At 42.6% G+C, this 21,730-nt stretch overlaps 1 protein-coding gene across 1 annotated transcript in view; it reads left to right on the top strand.

Moving 5' to 3' along the window:
- The first annotated feature begins 10,807 nt into the window (after positions 1–10,807).
- The window catches only part of hivep1 (HIVEP zinc finger 1), a 91,081-nt gene continuing 80,158 nt past the window's right edge, over positions 10,808–21,730 (top strand). The window contains exons 1-2 of the mRNA XM_020500172.2: positions 10,808–10,906; positions 14,208–14,336. Coding sequence (XP_020355761.1) covers positions 14,297–14,336 — 40 coding nt within the window. The 5' untranslated portion in view covers positions 10,808–10,906; positions 14,208–14,296. The remainder of the gene's footprint in view (positions 10,907–14,207; positions 14,337–21,730) is intronic.

Genomic DNA, 21,730 nt, shown 5'->3' with positions numbered 1-21,730 from the left:
GCAAATCCAACCAGTTTTCCACGTTGAATCAACATCCTCACATGAATTCGTTGGGTTGAAATGACGTGGAAATAATGTTGATTCAACCAGTTTTTGCCCAGTGGGAAGTCTTCAACTTCTGGCATATTGCAGTAGCTCCCCAATCCAACTCATTATGGATGGACCAAAATGTAAAGAATGATTACCTGGAGGAAAATATCTTGTCCAGGGGAGGGTCGTGTCATTTTTAATTTATGAAATGTCTTTATTTCTCTGTGTTTTAGAATTAGTTGCTTATTAGGCTATATATTGATGTTTGCCCCTTATCTCTGATTCTCTGCTGGGCGCACAATATCAAGTGTGCCCATATGCTATTTAGTGTGGTCTCAATCAAATGATCCATAGCCTTTAGGCTATGCAATATGCAAATTACACTACATCTCTCCTTTTCAGAGAAGGCTTTCGACTCTGTCAATCACCGCATTCTTATTGGCAGACTTAACAGCCTTGGTTTCTTAAAAGACTGCCTCGCATGCTTCACCAACTACTTCTCAGATATAGTTCAGTGTGTCAAATCGGAAGGCCTGTTGTCTGGACTTCTAGCAGTCTCTATGGGGGTGCCACAGGGTTAAATTCTCAGGCCGACTCTTTTCTCTGTATATATCTATGAGGTCGCTCTTGCTGCTGGTTATTCTCTGATCCACCTCTGCGCAGACGACAACATTCTGTATAGTTCTGGCCCTTCTTTTGACACTGTGTAAACAATCCTTCAGACTAGCTCCAATTCATACAACACTCCTTCCATGGCCTCCAACTGCTCTTAAATGCAAGTAAAACTAAATGCATGCTCTTCAACCGATTGCTGCCCGCAACCGCCCGCCCGTCAAGCATCACTACTCTGGACTAGAGGCCGATTAATTAGGGCCAATTTCAAGTTTTCATAACAATCGGAAATCGCCATTTTTGGACGCCGAATATGGCCGATTACATTGCATTCCACGAGGAAACTGCGTGGCAGGCTGACCACCTGTTACGCGATTGCAGCAAGGAGCCAAGTTGTTAACTTATCTTATAAAAAACAATCCATCTTCACATAATCACTAGTTAACTACACATGGTTGATGATATTACTAGGTTAACTAGCTTGTCCTGCGTTGCATATAATCAATGCGTTGCCTGTTAATTTATCATCGAATCACAGTCTACTTTGCCAAACGGGGGATGATTTAAGTGCATTCGCGAAAAAAGTACAATCGTTGCACAAATGTACCTAACCATAAACATCTATTTCTTTCTTAAAATCAATACACAGAAGTATATTTTTTTAATCTCCATATTTAGTTCAAATAAATTCATGTTATCAGGCAATATTAACTAGGGAAATTGTGTCACTTCTCTTGCGTTCATTGCATGCAGAGTCAGGGTATATGCAACAGTTTGGGCCGCCTGGTTCGTTGCCAACTAATTTGCCAGAATTTAGAATAATTTTGACATAACATTGAAGGTTGTGTAATGAAACAGCAATATTTAGACTTATGGTTGCCAATACGGAACGGTTGTCACACCCTGACTATAGAAAGCCTTTTTATTCTCTATTTTGGTTAGGGAGGGGTGTGACTAGGGAGGGTGTTCCTATCTAGGTTGTTTAAATCTATGTTGGCCGGGTATGGTTTCCAATCAGAGGCAGCTGTTTATCGTTGTCTCTGATTGGGGATCATATTTAGGCAGCCATTTCCCCACTGTGTTTTGTGGGATCTTGTTTTTGTGTTGTTGCCTTTGAGCACTGCATTTACATCACGTTTCGTTGTTTCTTTATTTTGTCTTGTTCAAAGTTCCACTTCAATAAATATGTGGAACCCAGATCACGCTGCGCTTTGGTCCGAGTATGCTTCCAACGACGATCGTGACAGAAGATCCCACCACAACAGGACCAAGCAGCGTGCCCAGGAGGAGATGGTATCCTGGACTTGGGAGGAGATATTGGATGAGAAGGGATCCTGGACTTGGGAGGACAGGATCGCCTTCCTTGGCGGCAGACGCAAGTAGAGAAGGGAGGACAGCATCGACGCCGGGGTTTGCGGCCACTTTGAAAGCCCAAAAAACAGCCCAATTTTTTTGGGGGGGGAGCACGCGGGTTTGTCGGAGGAGCCGGGAGTGAGCCAGAGCCTGTGTGGGAGTCAATAGAGGAAGGTAATGAGAGATACTGGAAAGTGGTTTTGGCAGAGTATGCTGCAGCACAGGCGTGCTGAAGAGCGCCTCCTCAACCCCGTGCCGGAGGTTCCGTAATATGGACCGTCGCAGGACATGCACCATGTCTCCAGTATGCCTTCACAGCCTAGTCGTCCTGTGCCTGCTCCCCGCACTCGCCGTGCGAAGTGTGTCATCGTTCCGGTACAATTTGTGCCGCCTCTACGCACCAGGTCTCCAGTGGCCTCCACAGCCCAGTACGTCCTGTGCTTGGTCCTCGCACTTGCTCTGAAGTGTGTGTCACCAGTCCGGTACCACCTGTGCCGGCTCCACGCACTAGGCCTCCAGTGCGCCTTCCCAGTTCGGTATGTCCTGTGTCTCCTCCTCGCACTTGCCCTGAAGTGCGTGTCACCAGTCCGGTGTCACCTGTGCCGGCTCCACGCACCAGGCTTCCGGCGACGGTCCCCGGTCCAGAGCTTCCGGCGATGGGCCACAGTCTGGAACCTCTGCGACGGTCCACAGTCCAGAACGTCCTGCGACGGTCCACAGTCCAGAACGTCCTGCGACGGTCCATAGTACGGAACCTCCTGCGACGGTCCACAGTCCGGAACCTCCTGCGATGGTCCACAGTACGGAACCTCCTACGACGGTCCACGGTCCGGATCCTCCTACGACGGTCCACGGTCCGGATCCTCCTACGACGGTCCACAGTCCGGAACCTCCTGCAACGGTCCACGGTCCAGAACATCCAGCTCCAGGGCAGGAGTCTCCCTCTGCGCTGGTTCCCAGTCCAGGCACCGTGTCCAGTCCCGCTCCATGGCAGGAGCCTCCCTCTGTGCCGAGGTCCAGTCCAGGCACGGCGTCCAAACCAGCTCCATGGCCGGGGCCCTCTTCTGCGCCGATGCTTAGTCCGGGTACGGCGTTCTACCCGGCTCCAAAGGCCCCGCACCGGAGCCGCCAGTGACACTAGTCCTCCCCCCTAACCTCTCCAGTTGGTTTCAGGTTTTGCGGCCGGAGTCCGCACCTTTGAGGGGGACTATTTTGTCTTGTTCAAAGTTCCACTTCAATAAATATGTGGAACCCAGATCACGCTGCGCTTTGGTTCGAGTATGCTTCCAATGACGATCGTGACAACGGTTCCGTATTTCACTGAAAAAATAAACGTTTTGTTTTCGAAATGATAGTTTCCGGATTTGACCATATTAATGACCAATGGCTCGTATTTCTCTGTTTATTATATTAGAATTAGGTATATGATTTGATCGAGCAGTCTGACTGAGCGGTGGTAGGCGGCAGCAGGCTCGTAAGCATTCATTCAAACTTTACTGCATTTGCCAGCAGCTCTTAGCAATGCTTGCTTCACAGCGCTGTTTATGACTTCAAGCCTATCAACTCCTGAGATTAGGCTGGCAATACTAAAGTGCCTATTAGAACATCAAATAGTCAAAGGTATATGAAATACAAATGGTATAGAGAGAAATAGTAGACGCATCATAATTCCTATAATAACTACAACCTAAAACTTCTTACCTGGGAATATTGAAGAACTGGGAATATTCAACCACCAGCTTTCATATGTTCTAATGTTCTGAGCAAGGAATTTAAACGTTAGCTTTTTTACACGGCACATATTGCTCTTTTACTTTATTCTCCAACACTGTGTTTTTGCATTATTTAAACAAAATTGAGCATGTTTCATTCAGTATTTTTGTAATTGTCATTAGAACAAATATGGAGTGTGGAGTGAGTAGGGCTCTGTGCCAGGTTTCTGCTTGATGGTATATGGTTGTTGTAAGCTGTGTGTAGATCTCTGATCTCTGACTTGCTAGTTCCTGCAAACATGTGATTGAACACATTGCCTGGGATTAACAGTCACATCGGCACCAGTGTCTACTCTGTCCATCACTTGAATGTCAATCATCGATGGGTCACCTCCTGCTGTTATTGTTCCTAGGATAATGCTATCATCCTCTTCTTGAACCTCATTTATAGCTCTTGATGACATACACACATGTTGATAATGTCCTTTTTTCCAACAGGAGCGACACACTACTTCATTAGCTGCACACTGCGCTCTTGGATGTGTAGGGATTTTGCCACAGTTTCAACACTTTGACTGCTTTTTGTCATTAGCATTTTCATGGCTAGCTTTCTCATGCTGGACTTTCTGTTTCTAGTGGCTGCCTTTCTCCATAACTCTATCCACTGAGCATGCCTATTTGTTGTTACTGTGTCACCTCGCAATCAACTTTGCTGCTTTTTCACTTCAGTTTGCCTTAGCATCTCAATGACTCTCTCTAGCATGAGATCTTTATCTAGCTTGATAGTTTCTGACAGACGCATGTCTGCTAACCAAAAGACTAGCCTGTCTCTAATTAGTTGTCCACAGTGCTCTGGAAACCCACAACCTTCTGGCCCGCAGCCCTGTGTGCAAATGTATGCTTGATACGAAAATGTGGTTGGGGGTGCCGTATGGATAGTGTGACGCAATTGCAAAGCCTCTGGAGGCATGCTGAGCTCTGTAATTGAGCTCTGTACCGCATTTTTAACAATGCGGAGGTCTCTGTATAGCTCCGCATTGACATGATTGGTTGACAGTAGGTGAGGGCGGGAGTTCCTGTATAAACACAAAATGAATTCCTTGACAACTTCCTTCACAATAGCTCTTTGCCTCTCTGCGAAGCTCAAGAAGTATGAATGCTCTGACTTCTGCAGAGGTCACATCACCATAAACGCTGCATGGCCAATGCAGATGTCGGATTGACCGGGCAGAGACTTTAAAAAGGCACTGCATGGTCAATCCGACATCTGAAGTGGCCATACAACATTTACTTTGATGCAGCCCCGGGGCTTTCATACTTCTTGTGCTTAGCGGATCAGAGCAATTGTTAAGGAAGTTGTCAAGGAAGTGAGTGTGTGTTTATACAGGACGTACTGCCCCCACCTACATTTTAGAGGTGGACGGCGATTCAGTAAGGAGCTTGATTTGGCCTCTGCATGCCTCCGGAGGCTCCGCAATTGCTTCACATCTTCCAGACGAAGCCTCTGACCACATTCGGATCAAGCATAAATTGGCTTTAAGGCTGTGGTCTGTCCAAGAAGTGAGGGTAAACAGAAGACATGTTCTCTGCTATCCACTTTGTTTTAATTATTATTTTGGTTATAGGGAAGGGTCACTTTTTTTTTTTTTTCAAGCGTTCAGGGAGGGTTTAGATCAAATCTTTTTTTGTTGAAGGGAAGTCCATCCATTTTCATTTCAGAAAAATCAGATATTCTCCATGTAACCCTTATTATAAATCATGTTAATTCCCTTACCTGTCTGCATGGAAGAAAAGCAGTAACATAAAATATTTCATATCACACCCTCATGTGCTCTCTTTCTCTGCAATAATAAAACATCTAGCTCTGTGGGTGGGAAGACAGTGGTGAATGCAAATGAGGTTATGTCTCTTCGAGAAAAAGAGACGGATGTGTGGGAGAGTGCCCTTTAGATCATATCTGTGCTGCATTATCGTCTTCTATAGGCTTTGTTATGTAACTGAACTTCTAAAAAGCATACACTTTTTAATATTAGAGAGAGAGATCAGTCCCTTATTTTTTCCCTAATTATAAAAAATATTATGCATTTGCTCAAGGTCAAGGAAACACAACATACATACTGAATAAATGTACCTATGTGAATATATTCACTCAAATAAACTGACCTACACCAACATAAACTTGATATATTTAGCAAAACTTGTCTTTGTCAAAATGTACTAATATCACATACTGTGTTACATAGGCTATGTTCTGTGTGGTACTGTAGGATGCAGTTGAAAAAGGTTAGTCACAATGGGTGAGTGGGCTATTAGTTCAACTCTACAGGTAGTCTGAGATGTGATGGTGGGCAGCTTTCAATGGACCTTTCAATGGAAGATTTACCACAGTCTGTGACTAATGACACTGGTGTAGTGTCAGAAAGTGTACCAGTGCATTGACTGTAGAAGGAGCATGTGCTTTCTTACTTCTTCCTGTACCATTTGACAGAAAACACAAATTGGCCACCATTATGGACATGACATTTAATTTGAATTTGAAATGGGATTAATTCGTAAATCTTAACTGCCTTGTTGAGTTTCCTAAGACCAGTCCTTCTGACTTTAGAGTCTGGAATGGCTCTTTGATGTTGTCGGCACAATACGTTGATAATGAAGGGACTGTGGTTTTACTGGTTGGCACTCTGTGTCCTTCTCAAACACCCACAGCCACACAGCCCCTGAGTGCCGCCCCCTTCTATTACAACGGTTGGATTTTCAAATCAGAACAACGAGAGGTCTCAACATTTGAGAGAACCAATCAAACGCGTCACACAATTTCTGAGCGACTATTGCATTAACTAACACCCTCATATCCAGAGCAGTGTGGTCACAGCTCTTTTGAGATGAGTAACTTGGTGAAAAAAAATGCATGTTCTAATTCATCAAAAAAAAAGAGAGAAAAAAGCTATAGAAATGGCCTATTAAGTGCCAAATAAAGTAACAGGGTTGACCATAACAGCTTTGAGATTTAATCTGAAATCAGCCATAAATGGGCAGCAGTTAGCCTAGCGGTTAAGAGCTTTGGGCCAGTAGACAAATAGTCTCGGGTTTAAATCCCCAAGCTGAATAGGTGATAGATCTGCCGATGTGCACTTGAGAAAGGTAATGTCTGATCCCTGACTATGACCCCAGTCTCAGAGGGTGTCTCGGGGGGGAGTGGGATATGCAAAAAACTCATTTCCAATCCACACATGTATAATAAACACAAATAAGACAAATGTAAGCACCCACCTAATTATACATCTATTATTATTATACATCTATTTGTGGCAGGGGAAATGGAAGCTTGTTATGTGCATCAGGAAGGGGCAACTGAATTTACGCTTCACAATTGTTTTTGTAATTGTTGAAACATTTCTAGCCTGTCTATCTATGGGTACCAGGGTTGACGTGTTGTGCTCGACCCACTCAGGTTTCCACCAGAAAACACCAGACATTTTCCAAAAAGAGTAGAACCAGCTCATCTGCTTTTACACTATAATTTGACAATTAGATGTTCAATGTTTCTTTTGAAAATAATATTAAAAAGGAATAGTTTCACCATTTTAAAACGAGTCCAGTTCACCTAACAGAGTTGACCTTAATTATTAAAAAAAATTACGTTAAAATTCATCACGAATCACATGAAAGAAATAATAATCTGCAGAAATTACTTGGTCAAAAAAACAAAATAACTTGGGCTTTACAATGATGGTGAAAAATGTTGGGGTTAAGTGAATTACAATCTTCCTGGAAGTCAAAGGAGGTACATGGAGAGACATGTCAAAATGCTGCATTTTGGCACTTTAGCAAGTCTTTATTCATAATAAAACCGTATTCATTGAATTCTCCATGTGGTCTATATTAAAGGGCACTTCATTGAATATAACAGGCATTTTGTGAACAATTTCTACTTAAAATATTGAAGGGACGCAAAAGTCCCTCATTTCGTGGAACAACCCAGCAGATATTCACACAGTTAACATATTATATAAATGAATACATTTCGCAATGACTGAAGATGGAATTAGGTTTAGTACAGAAAACATTTATCACAGTGGGCTATTTCCTCCAACAAAAATAGCTTGGCCTGGCAATATGCCCCTAAAAATAGTACATTCACGTGATGCTATTTTGTATCCATTCGTTATCTCCCTCCCTCAAATATGCATGTTAGCACACATACAGTTGAAGTCGGAAGTTTACATACACTTAGGTTGGAGTCATTAAAACTCGTTTTTCAACCACTCCACAAATTTCTTGTTAACAAACTATAGTTTTGGCAAGTTGGTTAGAACATCTACTTTGTGCATGACACAAGTAATTTTTCCAACAATTGTTTACAGACAGATTATTTCACGTATAATTCACTGTATCACAATTCCAGTGGGTCAGAAGTTTACATACACTAAGTTGACTGTGGCTTTAAACAGCTTGGAAAATTACAGAAAATGATGTCATGCCTTGAGAAGCTTCTGATAGGCTAATAGGCTAATTGACATAATTTCAGTCAACTGGAGGTGTACCTGTGGATGTATTTCAAGGCATACCTTCAAACTCAGTGCCTCTTTGCTTGACATCATGGGAAAATCAAAACAAATCAGCCAAGACCTCCACAAGTCTGGTTCATCCCTGGGAGCAATTTCCAAATGCCTGAAGGTACCACGTTCATCTGTACAAACAATAATATGCAAGTTTAACACCATGGGACCACGCAGCTCAGGAAGGAGACGCGTCCTAGAGATGAACGTACTTTGGTGCGAGAAGTGCAAATCAATCCCAGTACAACAGCAAAGGACCTTGTGAAGATGCTGGAGGAAACAGGTACAAAAGTATCTATATCCACAGTAAAAAGAGTCCTATATCGACATAACCTGAAAGGCCGCTCAGCAAGGAAGAAGCAATTGCTCCAAAACCGCCATAAAAAATCCAGACTAATGTTTGCAGCTGCACATGGGGACAAAGATTGTACTTTTTGGAGAAATGTCCTCTGGTCTGATGAAACAAAAACAGAACCGTTTGGCCATAATGACCATCGTTATGTTTGGAGAAAAAAGGGGGAGGCTTGCAAGCCGAAAAACACAATCCCAACCATCAAGCATGGGGGTGGCAGCATCATGTTGTGGGGGTTCTTTAATGCAGGAGGGCCTGGTGCACTTCACAAAATAGATGGCAACACGAGGAAGGAAAATTATGTGGATATATTGAAGCAACATCTCAAGACATCAGTCGGGAAGTTAAAGCTTGGTCGTAAATGGGTCTTCCAAATGGACAATGACCCCAAGCATACTTCCAAAGTTGTGGCAAAATGGCTTAAGGACAACAAAGTTAAGGTATTGGAGTGGCCATCACAAAGCCCTGACCTCAAACCCATTGCACATTTGTCTGCAGAACTGAAAAAGCGTGCGTGAGCAAGGAGGCCTACAAACCTGACTCAGTTACAACAGCTCTGCCAGGAGGAACGGGCCAAAATTCACCCAACTTATTGTGGGAAGCTTGTGGAAGGCTACCCAAAACGTTTGACCCAAGTTAAACTATTTAAAGGTAATGGTATCAAATACTAATTGAGAGTATGTAAACTTCTGACCCACTGGGAATGTGATGAAAGAAATAAAAGCTGAAATAAATCATTCTCTCTACTATTATTCTGACATTTCACATTCTTAAAATAAAGTGGTGAACCTAACTGACCTAAGACAGGTAATTTTTGCTTGGATTAAATGTCAGGAATTGTGAAAAACAGAGTTTAAATGTATTCAGCTAAAGTGTATGTAAACTCTCGACTTCAACTGTAGGTTGCATCCCAAATGGCACCCCATTCCATACATAGTGCATTACTTTTGACCAGGTTGTTGACCATTGTGTGGGGAATCTGTTCCACATAGAAAAACTGCCACTTCTGCCACACATGTTCATTAGTGAGGTATTTCTGTTCACAATGACAAAAATATATCTTGACCTTTTTCATTAGGTGATGTGTCATAGCTGAACACAGTGGTAGCCATCATGATTTGAGGCACACAGGCATGGATTAAAAATAACCCACATGCAGCATCATCTGAATTCACATGTATCTTCTCTTAGCAGACAATGGGGTGCTGTGACTCAATTTATTGCAGTAGCAATAATTCCAACTACTGTACAGTATGTTGAGTATATCTCCACTAGATAAAACTCCCATAGATACAATTTCCATAGTAGCTTATCTTATTTAACCTGATGTGAACCTCAAATAGCCAACACATTTTTTTTATTAGAAAAATGTAGTATTTAGAAATGTAGGAACCTGGAAACTTGACCCTGGAAAATAATAAGGAAGTAGAAGGCAGACTCTATCCAAAGTCAAGATTTGCAGGATACAATTCCATTGGGAATAGGCCTTTCTTAGTTCAAATGCCATTCAGTAACAGTCACATATGGAGTATTCTGCAGGGTGCATCTTATACAATTTATTATAGAAGACCAGTATGCAATTTCATGTTTCATTTCATTAAAATGAAAACAAGTTAAATTAAATTGGATTTATACTCTGTGGATGGGGAAAAAACAATAATGCAGACTATGCAAAACCCGACTGCAATCACTGTATGGCACCCTAGTGTAGCTTTGAACTATGCTATATAATCTTCGATTTTCAAACTCATCCTGCCTCAATACCCCAGGCAAGTTCAAAGTCTGTTTGGCTTGAAAATAAATGGTTTAGTAATTGCAATGGGAGATCTGCATGGGAAAGCCCAGTCGGCAGTGGATGGGCGCAACGTGACCTGACAACAAGGAACCTCCGGGAAAACTGTCAGTCCCAAACTATGTGCAAAGGAAAGATCTTTAGGGGGTGCACGACAAACGACGCTTAAATAAATACTATTTTAGACACGGTTTCAGTGGTAAATATGGTCTAAACTTACTTAATATACGTTTGAAATGTATTTTTATAAATATGGTAAAAAATAAGGCCCTGGTGATATTGTTTTTAGTAATTTATTTGGTCGTAGTTTGATCGTCGCATACCTCCCGGAGATGACATCCTGTGGTTGGGAGGCGGAGACGGGACCCCCGTTGACGTCAGTTGGCCTGTCTGTTTCCTGCAATAGAAAGTGAGAGAGGGAGAAGCGACAAAAACAGACCTTTACCCTTAAGGTGTGTTACACCAGAAATCCCTGACAACTATTAAGACCTCACTTGTAAGTATATATATATATATATATATATATATATATATATATATAATGTATGAATTTAGTTTGTGGATATTTATTTGTCGTAAATGTGGTTGAAACTTTGGGCTGCATGCATGTGGAAGTGTTCTCTCACTGGGCGATCGTGTATGCTACAACGCCTGACGCCTGTCGGGGACGTTCTTGCTGGTTCGGCTAGTTATTTGTATTCACCGTTGTGTTTCTTTTAGCTCACGCCTGTGCTTTCACGTTTGAAAAGAAGGAATGTCAAAATCTGGGATCAAACAAGTTAAGCTTTCAGAACCGTCGTTGCTCACCATAGAATCGTTGTTTTGGTGTAACGTTATACGTCTGCAGCATTCGAATGTGGTGTGTGTAATGTTGCTGTCTTGCTTGCTACTGAATGTGCCTGTCTATTGCGCCAATAGGTAAGCCTGATCTATTGCCATTTATCTGATACATTAGCCATTTTTCTGATACATAGATATTGCGCAACAGATGAGAAAGTGTTCAAAAATACTGTCGCATATTTGTTGAATTAGGGAAGTGCCGCGGTAGTGTTGCAGAGAGCGAGGGGTTTTCCCTGACTCCTCCCTCAGTTAAAGCGCGTTCATGTGTTGCTTGTGCTACAGGCATAAAATACGCTATAACCCAGTCATTGTTTTTTATTTAGACTGCATTCCCTCACAATAAGATGCGACTGTTGTGATGTAACATGTATTGTATAAAGACATTGATGCATGGCTACAAGGAAACAATGTTGTTCACCTGTTTTAGATGTGTCACTTGAAGCCACCGTTATTGGTTGGATAGATAGAGACATTTGATTATGTCACAGGGGTTTGGCTATTCCGTGTTCATATTTCACAATGAAGGACATCATGTCCATTGTTTTTTACATGTTACAATGTTGCTGTAAATGTTGTTACAATGTTGCTGTAAAATGCTGCAAGGTGACTGGAAGGAATCCTCCTAGGTGTGTGTTGAATGAGGCGTAAGTCTGTCGTCAGGGATTTAGAGAGAACATTCTATTCGGACAGCTATAGGACTAGGCCTACTGCAACATTTACTCCGCCGCTTATTGTGGCATCCTCATCAAGCTGTCAGTTTCGGGGTGTTTCCTCAAAAAATTCTCAGCTGACACGCGCGCCGCACACGCACGTCTCGCTCTCCTCCAAATCACCAGCATCGTCTGAACTTAAGGTATTCGACCTGTCCTTCGTTCTCCCTGGGAGGCAGGTGGGAGCTTATGAACATGTTTGATTGTATTACTTTCATTGTCGTTCTTACTGGGCTCTGTGACCTGGTGCATGCGCTGTGTACATTACTGCCGATATATTTTGCGAGCTCAATGATGTCATTGCTGTAGCAGCGCACGTGTACCAGTATATGGTAAAAAAAATCCTACGGCTATAGTAACGGACTGTTATGTAACATTGGCAAACGGAACAGACTGGATGTTGGAACAAAATGTACAGTGGAAGGGATTGATCTAGGAAGATCATGTGGGGAATTATCTATAAGCATAATACAGTATATACTATGTAAAATGTTTAGTCATTTTCAATACATTTATTGTTATGTATAGATCATGTATACTAGACTAGAGCAATGTATGTGAATTTCTATAGATCATGTCTATAGAAATGTATCGGGAGGGACTGAGGGAGCTCTGCTAATCATTCATTCTGCTTGTTCTTTTCTTTGCCTTGGGTTTTTGAAAGGTCAAGATTTGATATAATTTAGCTTCAACATACTGCTGATGGTGTCTGCTGATGTTTTTTTTGCAGAGCTCAGATTTGCATGAAGTCTAAAATTAGTCCCTTTTCATCCACTGTAAAAAGGGTATCATTAGCAGCAATACAATAAGATTAAACAGATACTATACAGCTATGAGATCAAGATGCCCTTTCAGTGTTTGCTTATGTCTGATGGTGATGCAATGGTCTAATGCATGTTCACTTTTATAAGAAGATCCGTCTGATTGTAGCCCGCTAACCGCGTAAGCACCCGGGAGCGCTGACTACCCGCCAGACACAAGGCCTTATTGTTTGCGTCTTTCGTCATCTGAAACGTGTGTGTCATCAAAGCGAAGGGCAGGGCAGTGTATCTGACATCAACTTGTCAATCAGTTGTGTACCAAAAAAACAGCCATCTCCTCTTGGTTTAGATCAGATTATAGATAGCCACTCCAGGTTTATATTTATATGGAGAGAGATGCATTCACATCTCAGAGTTGGTCCAGAACTCACCTGATATCGGTAGAGGAGCACCCTGTCAGTGGTGCTGTATTGGATATTATGCCATGCCATCAAACTTAGCAGGAGCCTCCATATGGGCAACATATGTTGACAAGACGTTGATAACCGTCTTTTCAACGTATTGTGCTCACTGGGCTTTGTTTTGTGTACGTTTGGACTGGAACAAGAATGTAAGCCTTGTACGTTTGGACTGGAACAAGAATGTAAGCCTTGTACGTTTGAACTGGAATTAGAATTTATACTGTGTACGTTTGGACTGGAATAAGAATGTAAGCCTTGTACGTTTGAACTGAAATGAGAATTTATACTGTGTACGTTTGGACTGGAATAAGAATGTAAGCCTTGTACGTTTGGACTGGAACAAGAATGTAAGCCTTGTACGTTTGGACTGGAACAAGAATGTAAGCCTTGTACGTTTGGACTGCAATTAGAATTTATACTGTGTACGTTTGGACTGGAATAAGAATGTAAGCCTTGTACGTTTGAACTGGAATTAGAATTTATACTGTGTACGTTTAGACTGGAATAAGAATGTAAGCCTTGTACGTTTGGACTGGAATTAGAATTTATACTGTGTACGTTTGGACTGGAATAAGAATGTAAGCCTTGTACGTTTGGACTGGAATTAGAATTTATACTGTGTACGTTTGGACTGGAATAAGAATGTAAGCCTTGTACGTTTGGACTGGAATTAGAATTTATACTGTGTACGTTTGGACTGGAATAAGAATGTAAGCCTTGTACGTTTGGACTGGAATAAGAATTTAGACCATGTACGTTTTGACTAGAATAAAAATTTAGACCGTGCAAGTTTGGACTGGAAATAGAATTTCGACAGGGACAACTGTTAAACTGACAGACGCAACAACAGCAGTGTCCTTTCTGATTCTTGCCAAGTGAGAGGACGGGAGACTGCACACAGACAGCCATAGACACACACTCACACACACACTTAGTAAGAAGATAAGGGCTGCTTAGTGTTTATTGATCTATGGTGTGTTGAGCTGACACTGACCCTCTCTGGTGTGTGTATGTGTGCTTTGTAGATGAACCCAGAGGGTGTTCGTGGTCCACCTGCATTAGAGAATTGACAACCTTTCAGAAGATGTGTCAGTGAAACAACCAACAAGAAAAGATGCCGCGAACCAAGCAGAACAACCCGAAGAACCTTAAAGGTGAGTTGCCAACCTGAATTGCTGCGTTTTAAATGTCTGTGTGTGTAGGCCTATGTCATGTCATGCTACTGTGTGCTGTGTTGTTACATTTTTGGAGGGCATGTAATGTGTATGTTTTTATTGATTTGATCAAACTCAGGACTCCCTGTAAATTGTTACTAAGTGTACTATCCTGGGTAAACAAATGAAAGGTCTTTAAAAAAACAAAGGTCATCTTAGTTCAGAATTTAATTTAATATTCAAAGGTGAGAGATGGAGGGAGAAATAGATAGAAGGGATCACTGAGCCATCTGTCCTCCCACAGTCCCCTAGTCCCTTACAGACTGCTGTCCACACTTGCCCCCTACCCACTTCTCTGTCCACACTTGCTGACCAAATGTCTATAGAATCTGCTGAGCTGTGGTTGTCCGCTTTCCTTTTGTGATTTTTTTCGTTTAGTCTTTTGTTACACAATTGTCTTCACTATTAGTGCTTAGTTTTCCAATCTGTGTGTGCTGTGGAACCTATAGGAAACAACTAGAATCAATTGTGTCGTTCTATGGTGGAACCTCCCTTTATGTCGTTGGAGTCCATATGTTAGTGTGTAGGCTGTAACGGCTTATGTTTACAAGTGCATGACTGTTAATCAAGAACAGAGCTTTTCTTCGACTTTATCATTTGCCTTTGATAGGCTAATTATCGAACAATTATGCGTTATTGCAGAGGCGAAGTGTCTGTCAGAACCTAAGGCATGTACACTAGTAATGGATTTATTTAGAGGTTTGTGTGTGTTTCTATGTGTGTTGCATGCAAAGCCCATAAGAATAAAATGAGAAAGAAACGTACTTTGCCAATGTCGGCAAGCAGCAACCAGTATTTGAATGTTTATTTATTATAACACCCCCACCCACCCACACTCACAAATTTAATGCTTTGAGCTTACTTGGCCAAACAACGTAAATAATTTAGTTTTATAACAGCAGATTGCCTAAAGGAGGATTGTGGGATAGTACATTTCCCCAGCCACATTAGGCCAGTTACTGTTTTAGAGCGAGTGGAAACGCCCAGTTTTATTAGTAGCAGGGCTAGGCAGAGGTAATGTAAATGTCATGTAATGTGGGTATATCCATGCCAACTGTCCATATGTGGTCTAAAGGGTGGGGTTGGGGCAACATCATTTTGATGAGCTGTTAGAAAGTTAGGATCAATCAATGTGAATGAGCAAATTCAAAAGAAGAAATGTCTGTCACCTAAAGGCAGGACCTAATTAATTAAGGAATGGAAGGAAGATTGATATTTCCTCCATTGTTTCCTCTGGCAAAGTATGGATTTAGTTTTGTTACACATGCAAATACTGCAGTGAACAAGGATGTCCTGTCCTGTTCTCTCTGATGCATTCCTCTGTTCCTCTTACCCCATAGTCCCCTCTCATACAGAGTAGGACCTGAATTTGATCACCCCGTTGCAGGAGAAATTTCCACTTTGAAATTTCCGACTTGATTTTCCCTTACAAAAAAAGTTTCAACCCCTACAAAAATACCCATGAATTTTAATCCATATAATAATCCACATTTCCTGATGCTGCAGGATTATTTTCCTGCTGTACAAAACTGTCTCAAATTTAGATCCAACATCTGTAGTCTCGCTCTCTTTTGCCATCTGAAGTTACTCAGTGTAGTTTCAATAGGAGCTCAAGGAAATGAGATGATCAGATATATAAAAAATAATAGTTATTACTTGGTGCCTGTAGATCTAAATCCACCATTACAAATAGTATACGAGTATTTTACAGCTTCTGGTACTTTATATTGAATAGACATGGGGTCGTTTACAGCTTCTGTATTGTGGCTTTTGACCTTTGACCTGTTTCATCACCTCTCCCCCTCTGTGCTCAGGGGTTAATTAGTCAGACAGGAAATGCTATGCTGCTTAGTGTGTGGCGTGGCATGCTATCACAGGCAAACTCACATTCTGCTGAAGTGAGAGTCATACCACTTAGATCCTTGTAACGTTCTTCTTGGGAACCCCACACACCCTCCTCCCATTCCATAAAAAAAAAATTGTGTGTGATTATGAAGGCATAAGTTTCAAGTTTTAATGTCACATGCACCAGTACAGTGAAATGCCTTTCTTGCAAGCTCTAACCCCAACGATGCAGTAATCAATAACAATGTAATACTGAAAATAACAAAGTAGAACCAAAACACAAAATATATCAAAATAAGAAGAACACGATAAAATAAGTAAGCATACTAAGCATACAGGGTCAGTTCCAGTACCATATTTACAATGTGCAGGCATAGACGTAGCTATGTATAAGGGTAAGGTGACAAGGCATCAGAATATATGATAAACAAAGTAGCAGAAGCGTATATGATGATTGTATGTGAGTGGGTGTGTGTAGAGTCCGTATAAATGTATGTGCATATTATGTGTGTGTGAGCAAATGATGGAGTGAGTTTTTGTATGTGTGTTGGAGTATCAGTGTACACAGTGTGTAGGGCCCTGTGAGTGTGCATAGAGAGACTATTTTATTGTTATTTTTGCACTAAGTTAAACTCAGATAGTCCGTGTAGCCATTTTCTTAGCTATTTAGCAGTCTTATGCCATTGGGGTAGAAGCTGTTCAGGAGCCTGTTGGTATCAGACTTGCACTAGTACAGCTTGCCGTGCGAAAGCAGAGAGAACAGTCTATGGCTTGAGTGGTTTGAGACTAACGATTTTCCAGGCCTTCCTTTCACACCGCCTGATATAAAGGTCCTGGATGGCAGGGAGCTCGGCAGTCCGCACCACCCTCTGTAGCACCATGCGATTTGGGGCAGTGTTATTGCCATACCAAGCAGTGATGCAGCCAGTCAAGATGCTCTCAATGGTACAGCTGTAAAACATTTTGAGGATTTGAGGGCCCATGCCAAACCTTTTCAACCTCCTGAGGGGGAAGAGGCGCTGTTGTGCCTTCTTCACAATTGTGCGGTGTGTGTGGACCATTTAGTGATTTGGACACAGAGGAACTTGAAGCTCTCGACCCGCTCCACTGTTGAGGGAGATCTATGGATCTGTTGGGATCGTCTATGGATCTGTTGGGGCGGTATGCAAATCAATGGGCCTGCGAACTTGCGGATATTGACCTGATTAAAGACTTTCCTCACATCGGCCTCGGTGAGTGAGATCACCCAATCTTCTGGGTCGGTGGCAACCCTCACACCTTGCACAATGTTGTTATTGTCAAAGCATGCATAAAATGCATTGAGTTCATCTGGTAGAGAGGTATTTTTGGGCAGATCGAGGCTGGGTCTTCCTTTGTATTCCGTAATGGACTGTAGCCCCGGCCACACGCGCCAGGTGTCGAAGCCTGTGTAATATCATTCCACATTATTCCTATATTGTCCTTTTGCTCGTTTGATGACTCTGCGGTGGTCATTTCAGGATTTCTTGTACTTTTTCTATTCTCAGCCGTAGCCTCGGTTGTCTGCGATAACCCTGTGTGGGGTAGCCCTATCTAACCTCAGTGTTAATCCATGGCTTTTGATTGGGGAAGCAGCAAAATGTAACTGTCGCCGAAGCATTTCCTAATGAAGCCGGTGATGGAGGTGGTTGGCTCGTCAATGTTATCGGCAGAATCTCGAAACATATTTCAATCAGCGCTAGAAAAGCAGTCCTGTAGCATAATCTCAGATTCTGGAGACCATTTCTCAATGGAGTGAGTCATGGGTAATTCGTGTTTCAGCTTCTGCTTGTAAACAGGAAGCAAGAATACGGAGTCATGATCTGATTTTACGAATGGCAAACGAGGGAGAGCCTTGTAAACTTGCTTGTGGGTTAAACAGTGGTCTAGGACTTTATCGCCCCAAGTGGCGAGGGAGATGTGTTGATGGAAGTTGTGCATCACGTGTCTTAATGAATTAAAATCGCCAGCAAGAAGGATGTTTTCCTGCTTGGTTAGCCTCGTACATTTCGTTAAGTCCCAGTTTGTTATTTTTCTTGTCCTGAGGTGATATACAACAGTCACGATAACAGCTAAAAACTCTCTCGGGAGGTAAAAGGGTTGGCATTTGACCATCAGGTATTCCAAAATGGGTGAACAATGGGTCGACACTTCCACCATGCTCGAGACAGCACACCAGTTGTTGTTGATGAAGCGGCAACCCCCTCCCCCCTTGATTTCCCAGAATCCACTGTCCTGTCGGCACGGTGAATGGAGAATCCATCAAGTTGGATAGCCAACTTGTCCGAGAGCCATGTTTCAGAACAGCAGAGAATATTGCAGGTGCAATAGCAAATCGTTGGTAGCAAATCTGCGATCGGAGGTCATCCATCTTATTATCAAGTGACTGTACATTGGCCAGTAGAATGGAGGGAAGAGGTGGCTGGGTTTCCCTTCGCCTTAATCTTGCCAGGATCCCCCTTCTCTTGCCTCTGTAACGTTGGTGTTTTCTTATGGGTAGCCCGGAAATTCGGTCAGAATTACAGAAAGAGCCCAGGGCAGATAATCTGGAATTGAGGGAAGTAAGTAGTTCTATCCTAGGGATGTAGTGTACTTGCCTATTAATGTTATGTAATATGTCATGTTTTGTGTGGACCCCAGGAAGAGTAGCTGCTTCTTTAGCAGTAGCTAATGGGGATCCTAATAAAGTACTAAAATACTCCCCAAACTGACTCTTGCCATCACATGATAATGCTCAGACCTCAAGGCAACGTTACTGTATGTAGCCTGACAGAATTTTAATTTATTTTAATTGAACCTTTATTTAACTAGGCAAGTCAGTTAAGAACAAATTCTTATTTTCAATGACGGCCTCGGAACTGTGGGTTAACTACCTGTTCAGGGGCAGAATGACAGATTTGTACCTTGTCAGCTCGGGGATTTGAACTTGCAACCTTTCGGTTACAATGACGGACTACCAAAAGCCAAAAGGCCTCCTGCGGGGAAGGGGTTGGGATTAAAAATAAATGAAGTAAAAATGTAGGACAAAACGCACGTCACGAAAGAGAGACAACACTACATAAAGAGAGACCTAAGACAACAACATAGCATGGTAGCAACACATGACAACACAGCATGGTAGCAACACAACATCAAATCAAAATAAAATGTATTTATATAGCCCTTCGTACATCAGCTGATATCTCAAAGTGCTGTACAGAAACCCAGCCTAAAACCCCAAACAGCAAGCAATGCAGGTGTAGAAGCACGGTGGCTAGGAAAAACTCCCTAGAAAGGCCAAAACCTAGGAAGAAACCTAGAGCGGAACCAGGCTATGTGGGGTGGCCAGTCCTCTTCTGGCTGTGCCGGGTGGAGATTATAACAGAACATGGCCAAGATGTTCAAATGTTCATAAATGACCAGCATGGTCAAATAATAATAAGGCAGAACAGTTGAAACTGGAGCAGCAGCACGGCCAGGTGGACTGGGGACAGCAAGGAGTCATCATGTCAGGTAGTCCTGAGGCATGGTCCTAGGGCTCAGGTCCTCTGAGAGAGAGAAAGAAAGAGAGAAAGAGAGAATTAGAGAGAGCACACTTAAATTCACACAGGACACAGGATAGGACAGGAGAAGTACTCCAGATATAACAAACTGACCCTAGCCCCCCGACACATAAACTACTGCAGCATAAATACTGGAGGCTGAGACATGACAACAACATGGTAGAAACACAACATGGCAGCAGCACAACATGGCAGCAGCACAACATGGTAGCAGCACAACATGGTAGCAGCACAAAACAGGGTACAAACATTATCGGTCACAGACAACAGCACAAAGGGCAAGAAGGTAGAGACAACAATACATCACGCAAAGCACCCACAACTGTCAGTAAGAGTGTCCATGATTGAGTCTTTGAATGAAGAAATTGAGAAAACTGTCCAGTTTGAGTGTTTGTTGCCGCTCGTTCCAGTCGCTAGCTGCAGCGAACTGAAAAGACGAGTGACCCAGGGATGTGTGTGCTTTGGGAACCTTTAACAGAATGTGACTGGCAGAACGGGTGTTATGTGTGGAGGATGAGGGATGCAGTAGATATCTCAGATGGGGGGAGTGAGGCCTAAGAGGGTTTTATAAATAAGCGTCAACCAGTGGGTCTTGCGACAGCTATACAGAGATTACCAATTTACAGAAGAGAATAGAGCGCAGTGACGAGCACCCTTAACTGCCGATCTATAAATTATGTCTCCGTAATCTAGCATGGGTAAGATTGTCATCTGAATCAGAGTTAGTTTGGCAGCTGGGGTGAAAGAGGAGCAATTTACGATATATCTAGACTTGGTTTCCTCTAACTTTAGCTTGCATCTTTGATATGTGCTGAGAGAAGGACAGTGTACCGTCTAGCCATACTCCCAAGTACGTGTACGTGGTGACTACCTCAAGCTCTAAAACCTCAGAGGTAGTAATCACACCTGTGGGGAGAGGGGCATTCTTCTTATCAAACCACATTACCTTTGTTTTGGAGGTGTTCAGAACAAGGTTAAGGGCAGAGAAAGCTTATTGGACACCAAGAAAGTTTTGTTTTAGAGCGTTTAACACAAAATCTGAGGAGGGGCCAGCTGAGTATAAGATTGTATCATATGCATATACATGGATGAGAGAGTTTCCCACTGCTTGAGCTATGTTGTTGATGTAAATTGAGAAGAGCGTGGGGCCTAGGATCGAGCCCTTGGGGTACACCCTTGGTGACAGGCAGTGGCTGAGACAGCAGATGTTCTGACTTTATACATTGCACACTGTGAGAAAGGTAGTTAGCAAACCAGGCCAAAGACCCCTCAGAGACACCAATACTCCTTACCTGGCCCACAAGAATGGAATGGTCTACCATATCTAACGCTTTGGCCAAGTCAATAAAATAGCAGCACAACATTGCTTAGAATCAAGGGCAATGGTGACATCATTGAGGACCTTTAAGTTTGCAGTGACACATCCATAACCTGAGCGGAAACCAGATTGCATACCAGAGAGAATACTATAGACATCAAGAAAGACGGTCAGTTGATTATTGACAAGTTTTTCCAATACTTTTGATAAACAGGGCAAAATAAAAAAATAGGCCTATAGCAGTAAGGATCAGCTTGATCTCACCCTTTAAATAAAGGACAAAGCGTGGCTGCCTTCCAAGCAATGGGAACCTCCCCAGAGAGGAGAGCCAGGTTAAAAAGGTCAGAGATGGTCTTGGTGATTATAGGGGTAGCAACCTTAAAGAAAACCCAGATACGTTTAAGGAGCTCCTTTAGCACCTCGGACTCAGTGACCGCCTGCAGGGAGAAACTTTGTAGCGGGGCAGGGGAAAAAGAGAGAGGAGCATTGGAGATGAGGAAATGTTGGATGGGCAACGAGGCATGGCTGAGTCAAATAGGAATCCTGACTTAATAATGAAGTGGTTTTTAAAGAGCTTTAAAGAGCTCAGCCATCAGTAATAACCACATCGT

Source organism: Oncorhynchus kisutch, linkage group LG14 (genome assembly GCF_002021735.2).
Source record: "Oncorhynchus kisutch isolate 150728-3 linkage group LG14, Okis_V2, whole genome shotgun sequence".
Classification (NCBI taxonomy): Eukaryota; Metazoa; Chordata; class Actinopteri; order Salmoniformes; family Salmonidae; genus Oncorhynchus; species Oncorhynchus kisutch.
This window is presented reverse-complemented; position numbering and strand designations above follow the sequence as displayed.